The 14792-nt window shown below is 56.8% G+C and overlaps 1 protein-coding gene across 1 annotated transcript in view; it reads right to left on the bottom strand.

Moving 5' to 3' along the window:
• Positions 1 to 8974, bottom strand: part of ADGRA2 (adhesion G protein-coupled receptor A2) — a 34353-nt gene extending 25379 nt beyond the window's left edge. The window contains 1 exon segment of the mRNA XM_027122825.1: positions 8321 to 8974. Coding sequence (XP_026978626.1) covers positions 8321 to 8583 — 263 coding nt within the window. The 5' untranslated portion in view covers positions 8584 to 8974.
• Positions 8975 to 14792: the final 5818 nt, after the last annotated feature.

Here is a 14792-nt window from a genome sequence, read left to right as displayed (position 1 = left end):
ACACACACACACACACACACACACACACACACACACACACACACACACAAACACACACACACTCATCTAACAGGAAGAAAAATGTTCCCGCCATGCTAGGCTCTCATGGGAGGAAAACAGGCAGGGCAGCCCCATGCTTCTGTCCAGAGTCGCAGACACAACGCCAGTCTCTGCCCCCTCCTAATCGCCTCCCAAGCCCGCCCAGAGAGCCTCAGCCCCACTGGCCTCCCCCCAGCACCAGCACAGGGCGTCTGCCAGGTGGGTTTGCTTCCCAGCCATGCCTCCCATCCCTCAGACCCCAGGCCCGCCCAACCCAGCATCCTCGGCTTCTCCCTCCCTCCCGCGTCTACCACCCAACATCACATTTTCACAGGAAGGGGGGCCAGTCCCTGGGGGCCCCTGTTCTCTACCCCAGAATCTGAAATCTGGCCAAGGAGAGGGGGCACACTGAGTCCATTCCAGAACTCTCTCCCGGCTCGGGTCCTATTTTAGGGAAGAGCAGCAAACAGTTACCACTAATGAGGCTGGAGGCCACGGGAGCGAGTGGCTGGCGTCTGCAGAGGCCCTGTGGCCTCTGGGCAGCCACAGACGCTCGCCAGATCCCAGTCCGACATCAAAGCTGACCCTATAGGGGTCACGTGGGCACCGCCCCATTGGGCACGGGGCCAGCACCTGCCCGAACAAAAGGGTTCTCACATGTGCGGGGAGAGTCATACATGTCAGCCCCTCACCGACCCCCCAGCCCACCCCAGCACAGAGAGGCAAGGACCACAGGCCTGGACACTATGGCCCCGTGCTCTCCAGGAATTCTGAGCCCGGAATTTAGGCCACTGCCAGGGCCCTCTGGGCTGGGAGGGACCCGTCTCCAGCACCTGCTGCTGGCACCTTGGCAGTGTCTTCAGGAGCCCATCAGTGAGGGGAGGAGGGGGGTCTGCTTGCTAACACCAAAAGGGCCTCAGGCCCATTACCAGCTGCACCATCAAGGTGAAACTGTACTCCCAGCCCCGCCCGCAGGCACAGTACCCGGGGCCTTGGAGCATTTCCAGGGCCCACAAGGGCATCTGAAACCTAAAAAAAAAAAAAAATCACCACTGAAATATAAATGCTACAAACATAAATTAATGAAGGCTTAGCTATAGAACTACCAAATGTCATGTTCTGCCAATTAGCAATAACTGTTCTGCTTCATAAAGCTTGTGGATGCAGTTTGGCCTGACTGATAGGACAGTGGGACCTCCAAACAGGCCCTGCTTTGACACACACCTCAGGCTAAAGGTTGCCCTTCATGTGTACCGAGCCTGCCTGCAGGGGACATAGACGCTGGAGAGGACACACAGCACCTCCACACCTCCTGCCATCCCTCCCTTGGCTGGAAGCCTGTCTGTCAGCCTCCCTCTGGTTAGGAGGGCACCCATGTGGGACATCTTTTCCCCAGACTTTAGAGAGCCATATCCTGAGACAGCTTCTGACCTCAGCCTTGAAGACGGGCTGTCCAGGCAGGGCCTGAGGTCAAGGTCAAGAGGGAAAACTATTTTGCAAGGGCTCCTACACATGGGCCTTCCTTCGGTCCTTTTCTCTACCCTCTCTGCAAGGTCACAGCGTCCTGATGGTCACTAGGCAGAAACCAAGAAATTGGGGCGGGGATGGGAAGGAGTAACCTACTGGTGTTCATGGTGGGTGGTCGGTGGGCTTGGTGGGGATTTGAGGGCCCCCAGCACTGGAACTGATTCTGCTTTAATCGTTCACCCTGGGCATCCATTCACTTGGTCTTCAATCCTACGTGAACACCTACTGTGTGCTCGGCCTTATGGAACACATCAGTACTACAACCACAAATGAGACCTGGTGTTCACCATCTCCCACTCGTGGAAGGTGAAGGGAGATGCGTCACACTGGGTGGACTGTTTGCGTGCGTGTGTCCCCGGGGCTTGAGGAAGCTGGGAAATTACTTGCAATCCACCTTAAGCACTTCGTGCCCTCACAGCCTAAAATCTCACCACTGGGGAGCCAAGCTTTCAGGTGAAGAAAGTAGGTTTCTTTAAACATACACATAAACCTGAAAGGATCTGTCTGTCATCAGTCATTTACACCTAAGTATAAATTAGTCCTTTAATCCTTCCAGCCCAGACGTTTTCCTTGGGAGCCTGGAGGCTCCTGTCCTGCTTGGTGAGCCTGTATCCAGTCTCCATGGTGAGACTGCAAGGCCCTTGAGGTCCAAGGCCAGCTCTCTCACCTCACAACAGGCACTGGCAGAATGGGTGGGTGGCTGTCTGAAGGGGCAGAGCTCCAGGGAAGGTGGGGTTGGTCCAGGACCCACGCTTTTCCCAAGTCGGGAGGCATTTTTTCCTGCCTCCACTTCCCACCAAATCCTCTGTGAAGTGATTTTGTACTTAGTGGTCCCCTAAGTACACACGTATCGTCGCGGGTGGCGCCCCTTTCCCCGGCTCACTATCCACGTGAGGGAAGCGGATTGGTTATGTCCCTGCCCTGTCCCCAGGGAGGACGGCTCTGATTGGTCAGTGTGGGACCGGGCTGACCCGGAGCAGGAGCCCTCGGGTCCGGCTAGGAGCTGTGTGACCTTGAGCAAGTCAGCCCCTCTCTGGGGGTTTTCTTCTCGGTAAAAGAAGGGTCTGGACCGAAGATTCCCACTCCGTATGTTTGATGGCTTTTCCCATCCTGGATGCCGAGTCTCCTGAAGTCTAGAGTTTCTGCTCCAACACACAGTTCCCAGCAGGCAAAGCGCCCTGGGGGAGGGGGGGCCGGGAGAGGACACAGGGAGGAGGGAGCTTCGACCTCCCCTTTGCTTTCCAGCTGGGAGACGTCTGGCCCCTCAAGCTCAGGCTGGAACTCCCTCCTGGGCCGCTCTCTGAGGCCGGTTCCCTGCTACTCCGTGACAGATTGGTCCCCTGCCCCTCACCTGGTCCCATCCATTTTACTCACCCTTTGCTCCCCCAGCCCGGCTCCCCAAGCCCACCTCTCCCCACTCCCAGGGCTGGGAAAGCTGGGTCCTGGGAGGCTGCCGCGTTAGCTACACTCCACAGTGTCTCAGCTCTCCCACCCCCATCACCCAGTTCTAAAAGCAAAGGAATGTTCTGGAGTTTGGGAAGGATGGGGGGCCCCCCGGAGGAGGGAGGAAGGGGAGGAGGCAGCTTTGTCCTGTCAGTGTCTGAGCTCTAAATAGAACGGAGCGGCTGGGCTGGGGGAATGAAAATAAACAGCCCCTCTGAACAGCCCCTTCCTAGCAGTTAACCGGATTTTCCTTCTGGTTCCTCAGCCCAGGGCCATTTCCCTCCTCTCCCCTCCCCTCTTCTCTGTCTGGTCCCACGGGGGTGAAGGCTCTACCTCAGGGTGATGGGGGAGTGAGGGGTCCTGGTCCAAGCTGCGTGGCACGGGGGAACTCACCTCCCCTCTCTGGGCTTTGGCAAGGAAAGCTCACTGAATGGAAGGGCAGAGATCAACTCAGAGGTGGCTGGAACTCTTTCTCCTTCAGGAAAGAGTTCTTATCCCAATGACTCCCATGTGACATAAACTTAGGAACCCTCGCTCCCTTTAAAAACATGACCCCAAATTTAAGGGTCAATTTACGGTGAGGTTCAAATTACACCGGTTTGCCCATGCCTTTGGGGGAAATTCACAGACTCACCATGACTAGGGATTGCATCCCTCCCAACCTTAACCCAGAGGGGTGATCACAGTAGGCGGCAGGAAGGGACTTCCTTAGGGGTCAGGAGTGGCTGGGTTCTTGCATGGGTTCTGAAAAATTCAGGCCAAATAACCCATTCTGGGTCCTGGTCCCACTGGGGGCCTGAATTATAGGTCCAGTCTCTCTGGTGCAAGAAGGACTCAACCAGTGAAGCACGGAGGGCTCTGCTCTCTGCCCGGTGCTCTCCTGAGCTGGGACCCTGGGCCCCGACGTCCTGCACAAGGGGCAGCCCTCAGGGCAGGGTTCCTAACACCTCCAGGAAGGGGCTGATGAATCCTGGAACCTGGGCTGGTGGCCTCCAACTCCTCCAGTAGGTAGTCGGGGAGATTCCTTCTGAGTCCCTCCCTTCAGACCAGCGGGGGGCCGGGAGCCCACATGGGGGCGCTGCAGCTGAGACCCCCCCCCGCCCCTCCCCCGGCACCATGGGGAGGGTAAGGGAGAGTGTGTTGGAGTCTCCAGCTTCTTCCCTCCTTTCCTTCTTTCTCCTCGCTCCCTCCCCCTCCCCCTCCGCTCCGGCACAAAAGCTCTCTGTACACTGCCACTTCCTCTGGCTGCTGTCTCTGAGCCCAGACCTTATGAGAACCATATGGGGGAAAGAGGGTGGAAGGGAAGGGGGTGGGGAGGCCGCGCGGCCCGCCCCTCCAGCCACCATCTCCCTCCGCTCGCGCTCTGTGCAGGCGGTTGGCACACTTTGCCCCAAACTCCCCCTAAGTGGACCCCGGGGGCTGGGATGTGGGGCACTGAGAGGTGGGCCCAGTCCAGAGCTGGAGGTCCAGAGGGACGTCTGTGCTCAAGAACTGCTGGGCTAAGCACGGGGGATGGGGCTGGGAAGGGGCCTCCCCTCCCTCCCCTCCCCTCCCCCTCCCCCGGGGCTCCCAAAGACCACCAAACTCCGAGCAAAGGGCCCCGGCCTCCGCTAGGCACATCTGTGTGGAAACTGCCCCTTCTCCCCTATGGGGCAGCCTACATGGTGGGCAGCTCCCCCAGATGGGAGGCTGAGGGGATGAGGGTTTGCAGGCCCTGGGAGAATCTGGACCAGGGACTGTCCCATGCCCGCCCCTCTCTCCACCCAGCCTTGGAATGTTCCCAGGTCAAAAGGGCCTGGGTCCTGCTGGGAAGGAACCAGGTTTTTTTAAAGCAGGCTTTGTGGCCATTGGGTCCCAAGTCCAGCTAGGTGAACAGTGAGTCTCTCACCTGAGAGGAAAACTAAACGAATCCAACCAGCTAATCCTGACGCTGGCGTCCGCTAAGCTGTGTGACTCTTGGCAAGACGTGGCCCTCTCCCCATCTGGCCTCAGTTTGCTCAGCTGTCAGACGCTGATTTAGGGGCATCTCTAAGGCCCCTTTCGGCCCAGGGGCCCAGGAATTTATGACACTGCCTGGTATCCTCCGAGGGCCTGCTCAGATGTCCTGGGAGGTCCTCATAGGAGGTTTCCTTCTAGAGTCATCCATTATCAGCCCTTTCCTGGAATTCCTTAGTATCCCCCTCACTTGAACTCCCAGAGCCCAGAACCAGAGGGCAGGCCCGTCAGCTGCTGCCAGGGCGGGCAGGGGGGTGGGGGGTGGGGTGGGGCCGTTGACAGTGGTCTGCGTCTCCCTCCTCCAGCCGGGTTCTCCCTGTGCTAAGCCACCTCCACCCCGCTGCCCATGAGACCCTGTCCCTCAGGGAAGGCCCATAAAGGCTCCTGCTCTGGACAGGACGTGCCCACAGCTGCCCTGTGCACTAGGCCTTGAGAATGGGGGCTGGGGTGGGGCAGGCGGATCAGGAAGGAAGCCAAGAGTTCAGCTTTCCTGGAAAACCGCGAATGAAAATCCATTAGAGGAAAGAAAGAAAGAAAAAAAAAAGCCAAGCGTGGGGAGAGGGGGCCTGCAGTCTACAAAACCAGAGGGCAGAAGCCGAGATAACCGAGTGGAGGTGGAAGGGTTTTCCGTGAGGTGCACAGGGCTGTCCACAGGCTTGCCCTCAACGGCTTGGAGGCTTTCTGAGCAGAGACGGAGGCTCTCTGCAGACAGGCACCTTATCTAGCACTTTCCCTGCCTGAACAGTCAGCTTCCCAAAGCAGAGGCCTGACTCTCCCCCTACTCCCCCAGGACCCACGTGGGCAGGGTGGTGTGTGGAGGGGACTGGGAGATGGTGGTCCATTCTGGAGGAAAACAGGGGAGGCGGAGGGAGGGGAAAGCAATAACGCAAAGACTATTGGCTCAAGTCCTGTTGTTTGCACCAGGTGATGGGCAGAAAGGGGAAAGGGGACATTTGGAAAAAGAATAAATAAATAAACGAGGAAGGAGGAGGAGTTTGGGAGAGTGTGAAGGTTTTTGTGCTCATAGCCTCTCTTTGCTGCTGGGCTGGAGCGGCAGAAGCCCCTTCCCAGCCCGTCTTTTCCTTCTTCCCTCGAGATGCTTGCTGGGTAGGGGTGGGTTTGCTGGGGGAACTGAGCCCCCAGAAGAGGATCCCTGCCGAACTTCTGCTGAAGAAGAACTTGCGCTCTTCTTCCTTCAGAAGCCAGCTTGGGGGAGGGGCTGTAGTCAGGACGGGGATTAGGTGGAGCCTGTGGGGGGGGTGCCTAAGGCATAGGTCTGTGGCTGCTTTCAGTCACACCCCCGGCTGATGGGCCAGCGGGCTCTCGGGGGTTGCTCCGGCCTGACCTGCCCTGTCTGTTGTTCCTGCGGAGATGTCCAGCCAGGCTGCGGGGGCGGGGGGGGGCTGTTCTTTTGGAAGGTATCTTAAGCCAGGTAGGTCAGTGGTCTGGGACGAAAGAAGGGCCCTTCCTCTGGGGATGGTTTGGGATGGGAAGGTGAGCTAGCAGTCCTGCTGGCTGCCACCCTGTCCTGATATATTCTCGCCAAGAGTTGGCCCCGCTCTCTCCCTGGAGTGGCGTCGATGGGAATTAGCCGTGGCTGGAAAGCATTAGTTACCAAATCATTCTAAAATGTACTGCAAAACCACCTTTTAATGTTTTCCCTTCTTTCTGCCGTCAGTATGTTAGGATTCCCTAACCCCAGCACAGGAGTGTGAGCTCTGCTGCAGGATCCAGGGCACACACGCTCCTCTCAGAACTGAATGACTGTGGCCCAGCGGGGACTCACACAGACACCAGCCCAGCCATCCCACACAGCAGGCATTTTTCTCCTCCAGAACTGAGTGGGCTGGGGAATGCCCAGGCCTGTCTGGACACTTCAACCCCAGTGGACACTCAGAGGGACCTGAAGCAGCTGCCACAGCTGCCTTCCCAGGCCATGGCTGTATCCCTGAGCTGCTGGGACGTGGGAGAGAGCAGAGACAACGCTTCCACCCCCCTAATGCACACATGCACACACCCACCCCAGCTGGGGAAAATGCAGGCCAGGCGGACAACGTCAGAGGCTGACCAGTCGTGTCCTGTCAGGAAGCGGGCAGCCTCTGAACTCACCCAACCAGAGGCGTTACTGTATTGTTCTGGACACAATCGGATAGACTGTGAGCCAGCTCCAACTCTGGGCAAGGGGCCGTGGGGAAACGTTCGCCGCTGGGGTCAGGAGGACAGGGAAGGGGAAGCGGCTTGGAGGCTGGATCCAGGACAGGAAAGGAAGGGGCTGCCGCCAGGGCCCGACCCTCCAGTCCACAGCGTGCGTGGAGCTCCAAGCACGTGGTCTGCGCAGGAAATCTCTGCGGTGGGGAGGGGTCGCTAATTCTCCTGCAGTTGCGGGGACTTCGGACCCCCATCGAGGAGGCTTGGGGTCGGGTTGCGGGCGCAACGGGCCGCGCTGGTTGCCAGCGAAGTGAGGACTTAATAAGGCCCGGGCTCGAGGAGGGAAAGGGTATGACGGAAGGAGGCTGCGAGGCAGCCTCCTTCCCCTCAGCCAGGTTTCTTTCTCCGCACTCTTTTCGCGAAGAAGTCAATCGAGAAACAGCCAAAGTTCGTCTTTATATCCGAGGAGGGGAGGAAGAGGGAGGGATGCAGGATCCAGAGCAGAGCTCAATTCACAGATGCGCACGGCGGGAGAGGGGTCCTAGTGGGAATCGGGACGCCGGGGTCTCATTCACACCAGAAGTGCCTGCACCCCAAGGACAGACTTTTTCGAGCCCACCCTCCCGCCAGCGCTAGAGAGACGGGCTGCAAGCGGGGCTGGCAGGCTCCCGGCCCCGATGGGGCGCCCCCACCTGGAGGAGCCAGGCCGGCGGGATGAAGCCGGGAGACTCCTCCAGTGCGGCCAGGGACGCGTCCGCGGTGGTAACGACCACAGCCATCTACTGGGCCGCGGGCGTCGGTCTTCCCTGAGCCTTCCCCCCATCCCACCCCCCGCAGGTCCGCAACACCAGCCCTGGCTAGAAACCCAAGGGGCGCGGGCGTCCCGCCAGCGCGCATTCCCTGTCACCTGTGCAGGTGAGTGGGCGCCCGCGGTGCCTCACTTTGGGGCGCCCCCGCCCCCCAATGCTCCTTCCTCCCTCCACACCCCTGGAGCCCTAATCTTTCCCTTACTTCTCTTCAAGCCTCCCTTTTCGGCTTCTGGACTCGGGCCTGTCCTAGAGTCTGAAGTGGCACATCGACTCTGTCCCCCATTTCCCACCCCTCCCGTCTGGTCTCCTTTCGTCCCCTCGTCGGGGCTCGAGCCGGGCCGGCCAAGTAGGATACTTACAGGGTAACGGTGCTGTTAGGCAGAAGGCCGGGCTCCGGAGGCTCCGGGAGGTCCCCGCCGCCGCACACCACCCTCCTGCGCGCCGGGCTGGGGGCGCCGCCGCTTAGCCCCTTGGGCCGCTCCCCTGAGCACTTGCAGCTGCGGATAGGGACCGGGCAGCCGGGCGCGCCGCGGATCTCGGGCGCCAAAAGCAGCAGCCACTGCAGCAGCGGCAGCAGCAGGCGCGCGGGCGCCCACCGCATCCTGCGTCCCGCGGCGCCCATCAGCCCATCGCCCCGCGGGGACCGACAGCGCTGGGGCCCGTCTGCGCGCCGGCCGGAGGGATCCGGGCGTGCGAGAGGCGTGCTCAGCGGGGGCCCGGGGCGCTCGAGGGCGGAGCGGGGGGCCCTGGGCGGAGGCAAGCCCCGGGGTCCCCGCCGCCGCGCCCCGGGGGCATGTCCGGCGAGTGCCCCGGCGGGGAGGACGCGGGCGCGGCTGTCAGCGCAGCGCGGGCGGGCCCCGGCGGCGCGGCCCGACTGTCTGCGTGGTGCTCCCGGGCCGGTTGAGGCCGGGCCGCTCCTCGTCGTCTGCTCGCTCTGCGCGGGGCTGTGACCTAGCGGATCGAGCCGGGCTCCTGCCGCCGCCGCCGCTCCGTGCCATGGATGGAGGCAACTCGGCTCGGCGCCGCTCCCGCCGCCGCCAGCCCCCGCCCGCCCTCCCGAGAGGGCGCCCTCCCCTCTCCAGCTCGTCCGTCCGCGAGGCCCTAGCGCCTCCCGATGCGCAGCCAGGCCGCTGCCCTCCTCGGAGTAAGAGCGGGCCAGCCGGCTGGAGGCCCCGCGTGTCCCCTGCACCCGCCCTGAGCCTAGACTTCTCCCTCGCGCCTCTCTCCCCCCACCCAGGAATCTTCCTCTCCATAACCCACCTCAGACCTCAAGGCCAACCGCCATCACTTTCCACAAAACCCTCCCTCACTCGTGCCGTCCAGCCTGCACCTCCCGATGCTTCTGGGGCTTTCATTGACCCGCGGGCTTGGCCAGAGATGCCCATGTTTTGTATTGAACTTCGTTCACCGCTCTGAGGCTGCTGAGACTCGGCTTCCCTTGACCCCCTGACCTGATGGGCCAGTCTGGAAGCCGGGGCTCACTCTCACAGCCCTGCTCCAGCCACTGCAGGAGACAAGGCGGAGGCTAAGGAGGCTCAGACCCTCTGGGTGACCTCGCCCAGCGGGGGAAGCATGTCATTCGGCCAAGGAGGGGTCAAAGGCCGAGGCAGGCCTTCCAGATCTGGCTGCCTACCTTTTCCACATCCGTGTGTGTGTGTGTGATGGGAGGTGGGAATGAGGGGAACACAGAGGGAAAAGCAGGGATTCCCGCTGGGTGTGGAAGGAGCACAGCGCTGAGTCAGGAGGGCCCGTTCTCGGCAGCGCTGACAAAGGACACAGCCCCTAACATCCTGGGGTATCTAATCTCGGGGGTCAAAATGAGGCCCTGCCTGCCTGCAAGTTGTGGCCTGAGAATGAGTGAGTGATGGGGGGCACTCGGATGGGGATGAAAACTGCCTTGGGTCTTAGATGGGCTGCAATGCAAGTTGGGAACCGGGCTGGGGACAGAGGGAACAGTGAAGTGTGGCCCAGTGTATCTGCTTCCCCAATTTGCCCATGAAGGCGGCCTTTTCTGCCGCTTAATGCCACAGCACGTTTGCTGTGGAGACACAGGCTGCCCGGGTTGAGGGATCCCTGGGCAGGGCTCTTGTTCCCCATCCTTCACTGGGCCACCAAAGTCGTCCCTCCGGTGACTGCCACCTTTTTCTGTGCCTTTGGCCCTGCTGGGGTGTGTGGCACCTTTTCCAGCACGGTGGCCTTTCAGCCGGGTCCCCCCCCCCCCCTTTTCTGGGAATGCTTCTTTCCCTTGTGTGGGCGGCAGACACTGAGCCCAGACGCTGGCTTCTCCTGGCTCCACAAGTCTCTCCCAGTTGCAGGCTCTGGTTCCTTCACTTTTCAAAGATAAATAAATAGTGATTGCAAATGGAAGAAGGAAGAAGGGGACCGGCCTCCCCCAGCAGCAGCCCTCCTCAGGGCGGGCACAGGGGCTGGGCCTGCATTCCTAGTAAGGGTCCTCACAGAGCTGCGGCCCACAGGCCAGTCTGCCACCCAACCATCCTGTTCACAGGCCAGGGAAGTTCTCAAAGACAAGAGAAGAGGAGGCCTCTGGCCTGGGTCACACAGCTTCCCCGTCATTTCTTTTTTGCTAAACGAAGACACTCTAAGTACGGAAAGGAATTCCACTGAAACACCGGCTCTCTGAGGCTGAATCAAGGCCAAATGACATTTAATGAGGCGATGCTTCCCCACAGGTGGGAATGAGGTGCGTGGTGGAGACATTTACAAAACACTGTCCCGTCCTGCTGGTCGTCACTTTTGGTCTCTATACCCATCCAGGAAGGTGAGTGGAGCAGGGGTTACTTGCCCATTTTACAAACATGGATGAGGAAACCAAATCGCTGAGAGATCAAGAGACAGGGCTGGGAACTTTTCCTCCGACTCCTTTTAAAATGCTCTCTTGTCTGAGTCACTCAAAACTTTTCGCATAAAAATCCTTCCTGGTTATCTGTTCTCAGAGGTGCAGGGTGGAATGAATAAGTGGCTACACGTTTTGAAGTTTGTTTGCAATAGAAGGATGACTCAGGCTTAATTCCCACCCTCACGACATCTGGTTAGGAAGCTTGACCCTGGCCCTGATCGCCTGTGATAAACTCTTCGTTGAATTATGGATAAGGTACCACGATATAGGGACAGGCTGAATTAATCCTGCCTGAAGCAAGGGAGGGGGGCTTCCCAAAAGCTTTAGCCCAATCTCGCACAGAAGTGTAACCGACCTGACTCTACTAGACCATAATTGTCCCCTTAAGGGCCCGGGGGTGGGGGGGGGACTCACAACCGTTATGCTGTCTCTAAAGAAGTTGGCCTTTGCTGGGTGTTAGCTGCCAATGTCTGTCTCGCCTCCAACTTCAAAGTTGATCCATTCCCCTTTGTCAAGGAGTGGCTGCGGCCTCTTATCCCACGATTGACCAGACCCTCCACTGGGGGCAGCTGAGAGTGGAAAATGGGGCCACGGTTGGTGTCCCCTCCCTCTGCTCCCAGAGCAGGGCAGAGTTAGCACAGGACAGCCTGCACAACAGGACAGCCAGCGTCTACTGAGCGCTTGTTGCCTGCTGGGCACTTGTGACTATGTTTTACAAGAATGAGCTCATTTTGTCCTCACAACAGGGTGAGGATGGCTGTTTTAACAGACAAGAGGGGAAGAGGCACCTTAAGAGTAATTTGCCCAAGGATACACAGCTCAGAAGTGGTGGCACCAGGATTTGAACCAGGAATTCCGGATTCCAGAGTCCGGTTTTAACTGCCGTGCTCTATAATTTCTAGGGGAGGAGGGGTCTCTCAATAATCACCCCAAGAAATTCCCTCACTTCCCCTTGAGGTTTTCTCATTTTGATTCCCTGGCCCTCTCTGAGCTGAACCTTTACAGACGTCCACCCCCAAACCATAGCTGGTGGTAGAAAGAGGACCCCCCAGCCCTAATTCTTCTAGCAGAGTCAAGGAAGGCAAAAGCTTTCCAAGGAGTTCCATTCCTCGGCTATAGAAGAAAATAGTCTCTCTCGAAAGACTATGAGAGACTATAAACACGTATAGAATCAGAGCCGGCAGTAGCTAACGCTGCCCAGCTCCAGGCCCTGGTCTCTTCTCCTGGCTGTCAGGGTGCCCCCCATCCCGGGGATGTTCACATTTAATTATCAGGTTTCCCGGCTCCCTCTGTGCCTTCTCATCTTCCAGAGGCAGGATCCTAACACAGACCCAGGGTAACAGTGGATGAGCTCATGGCTCATAATTGGATCGATCATGCAAACGGGACAGCCCTCCAGAGCTCTTTTACATTAGAAGGACACGGAGGCACAGAACCTGTGAACCCCACCCCTTTCTCCCACCTCCCCCCACCCCCATGGCTCTCCTGGGCGGTCCTCTGAGTTCTCTGTCCTCTCCTCCCTGTGGGGACTATGCTAAGCTGCCTGTCCTGTTGGAACAGTCACACTGGGCGTTCAGGGCAGAGAAATGCTCATGCCTCAACCGGAAGGAATGAATAGGAATTGTGGGAAGCTACCAAGAAAAATATTTGGACCTGCAAGGGCTGCCCTTTGGAGATCAGACTCCACCCCATACGGGGTACCTGTGTATACTTTAGATGCTCTCATAGGAGGGCGTCATAATCTCTGTCTCCATGAAAATATGACTTCCCCTTTAAGTGACATCTGCTCACATTCGCCCAAGTGATGGATAACCTCCTGCACTAGGAGTGCCGTGCCTAACAGCATGAGACTCTGAAGTTTCAAATCCTGGGCTCTCCATTTTATGGATCACGTGACTCTGGGCAACTCACTTAATTTACCCAGGCCTCAGTTTTCTCATCTGTGAAATGGGGATAAAAAAAGAATATTTACTTCGGAGGACTGTGATGATGATGCCAGCTATATGTCAATGGTGCCTGTGTGGTATACTATAAAAATATATTTGGTCTTTGTTCCTGACCCCCAGCTCCTAAAACCCTTTGCAATTCCTGAATGACAGGAGTATCTTCTGTTCTTCATCTGGAGCCTCTCTGGGACACACCGGAGTTTCTGCTCATGAGGGTGGTACTCTTAGCCTCAGGATGGGGGCTGGTCACCAGAAAGACCTAGTGATTCCAGGGTTGGCAGTCTCAGCCCCACCCGCTGGCCTCTGGGAACAGGATGGGGGAACTGGAGATTCAACTTTATAAAAACTCTTGAACGCTGAGATTCAGAGAGCTTCCGGGGTGCTGAACAGTCACGGTGCTGGGACAGTGGCACGCCCAGGATGGGCACGGACGCTCCACGCCCCTTCTCCCCATAGCCTGTCCTATGCATCACTTCCATCTGGCTGTTCCTTAGTTGTATCCTTTATAATGAACCAGCAAATGTGAATAGAGTGTTTTCCTGAGTTCTGTGAACCGTTCTAGCAAAGTATCGAACTTGAAGAGGGGGTCATGGAAATCTCTGATTTAAAGCCAGGACGGTGACCCCGGACTCGTAAATGGCATCTGAAGTGGAGGCAGTCTTGTGGGACTGAGCCCTTAGCTTGCGTGGTCTGTGCCGGGCAGTCGGTGTCAAAAGCAAATTAAATTATAGGACGCCCAGTAGGTGCTGGAGAATTGGAGAGTTGATTGGAGTCAGAAAACACTCCAGCCTGACACAGTCACATACTCAGGAAATGTTAGTAGGGCCTGCTGCTGTTTTGTTATTGATACCTGCTTAGTTTTGTCCTGTGTTATAGTTCACTGTTTACATATTTGAGTCTTCCACTAGGATGGAAGATCCCAGAAGAGGCTGTTATTTTCCTTATTTCTATGATTCCCAGCCAGTTTTAGTGCCCAACAAATAGAAGAGACATTTAATTAATTTGTTCAACAAAGTGTTCCTGAGATCTTACTTATTTAAACAACATTTATTGGGCATCTACTATGTGCCCGATACTGTTTTGGGCACTGAAGATACAGCAGTCAGTGCATAGAAGGTAAAGTTTGTGGTCTCATGGAGCTAACGTTATAGCAGAGGGAACCAGATAATATGTAAATAAATCAATAAATATGTATCATCTAGTGGGTGGGGATAAGACAAATGAAGCAAAATTAAACAGGGTAAGGGAACAAAGAATGATGGGAGGATGAAAGCAACCTAAGTGTCTATCAACAGATGAATGGATAAAGAAGCTGTTGTGCACACACACAGACACACATAGACACACACACACACACACACACACACACAATGGAATACTACTCAGCCATAAAAAAGAATAAAGTTTTGCCATTTGCAACAGCATAGATGGGCTTGGAGGGTAGTACACTAAGTGAAATAAGTCAGAGAAAGACAAATACTGTGTGATATCACTTATATGTGGAACCTAAAAAATTAAACAAACTAGTGACTATAACAAAAAAGACGCAGACTCACAGATATAAAGAACAAACTAGTGGTTACCAGTGGGGAGAGGGAAGGGGGGAGGGACAATACAGGGGTAGGGGAGTAAGAGGTACAATTATGTATAAAATAACCCACAAGGATATATTGTACAACATAGGGAATATAGCCACTATTTTATAATAACTCTAAATGGAGTGTAACCTTTAAAAATTGCGAATTACTATATTGTACACCTGTAACTTATATAATATTGTACATCAACTATACTTCAATAAAAAACAAAAGAATGATGGGGAAGACCTCTCTGAGCAGGGGCTCTTGGAGAAGAATTCCGAAGGAATGAGGGAACAGGCCCATGGATTTTGGGGGACAGAACACTCCACGCCGAGGTCATGGCAAGTGGCAGCACCGTGGGAGAGCGCCATCTGTGGTCAGTCAAGGAAGAGTCAGGGACCAGCGTGGCTGCAGCACAGGGAGCGAGAGGGAGAGAAAGAGGGCGGTG

Source organism: Aethalodelphis obliquidens, unplaced genomic scaffold (assembly GCF_003676395.1).
Source record: "Aethalodelphis obliquidens isolate GAN/ISIS:26980383/991018 unplaced genomic scaffold, ASM367639v1 scaffold25, whole genome shotgun sequence".
In the NCBI taxonomy this organism is placed as follows: domain Eukaryota; kingdom Metazoa; phylum Chordata; class Mammalia; order Artiodactyla; family Delphinidae; genus Aethalodelphis; species Aethalodelphis obliquidens.
Note: the sequence above shows the minus strand (reverse complement) of the source record. Positions and strands in the feature narration are given on the sequence as shown.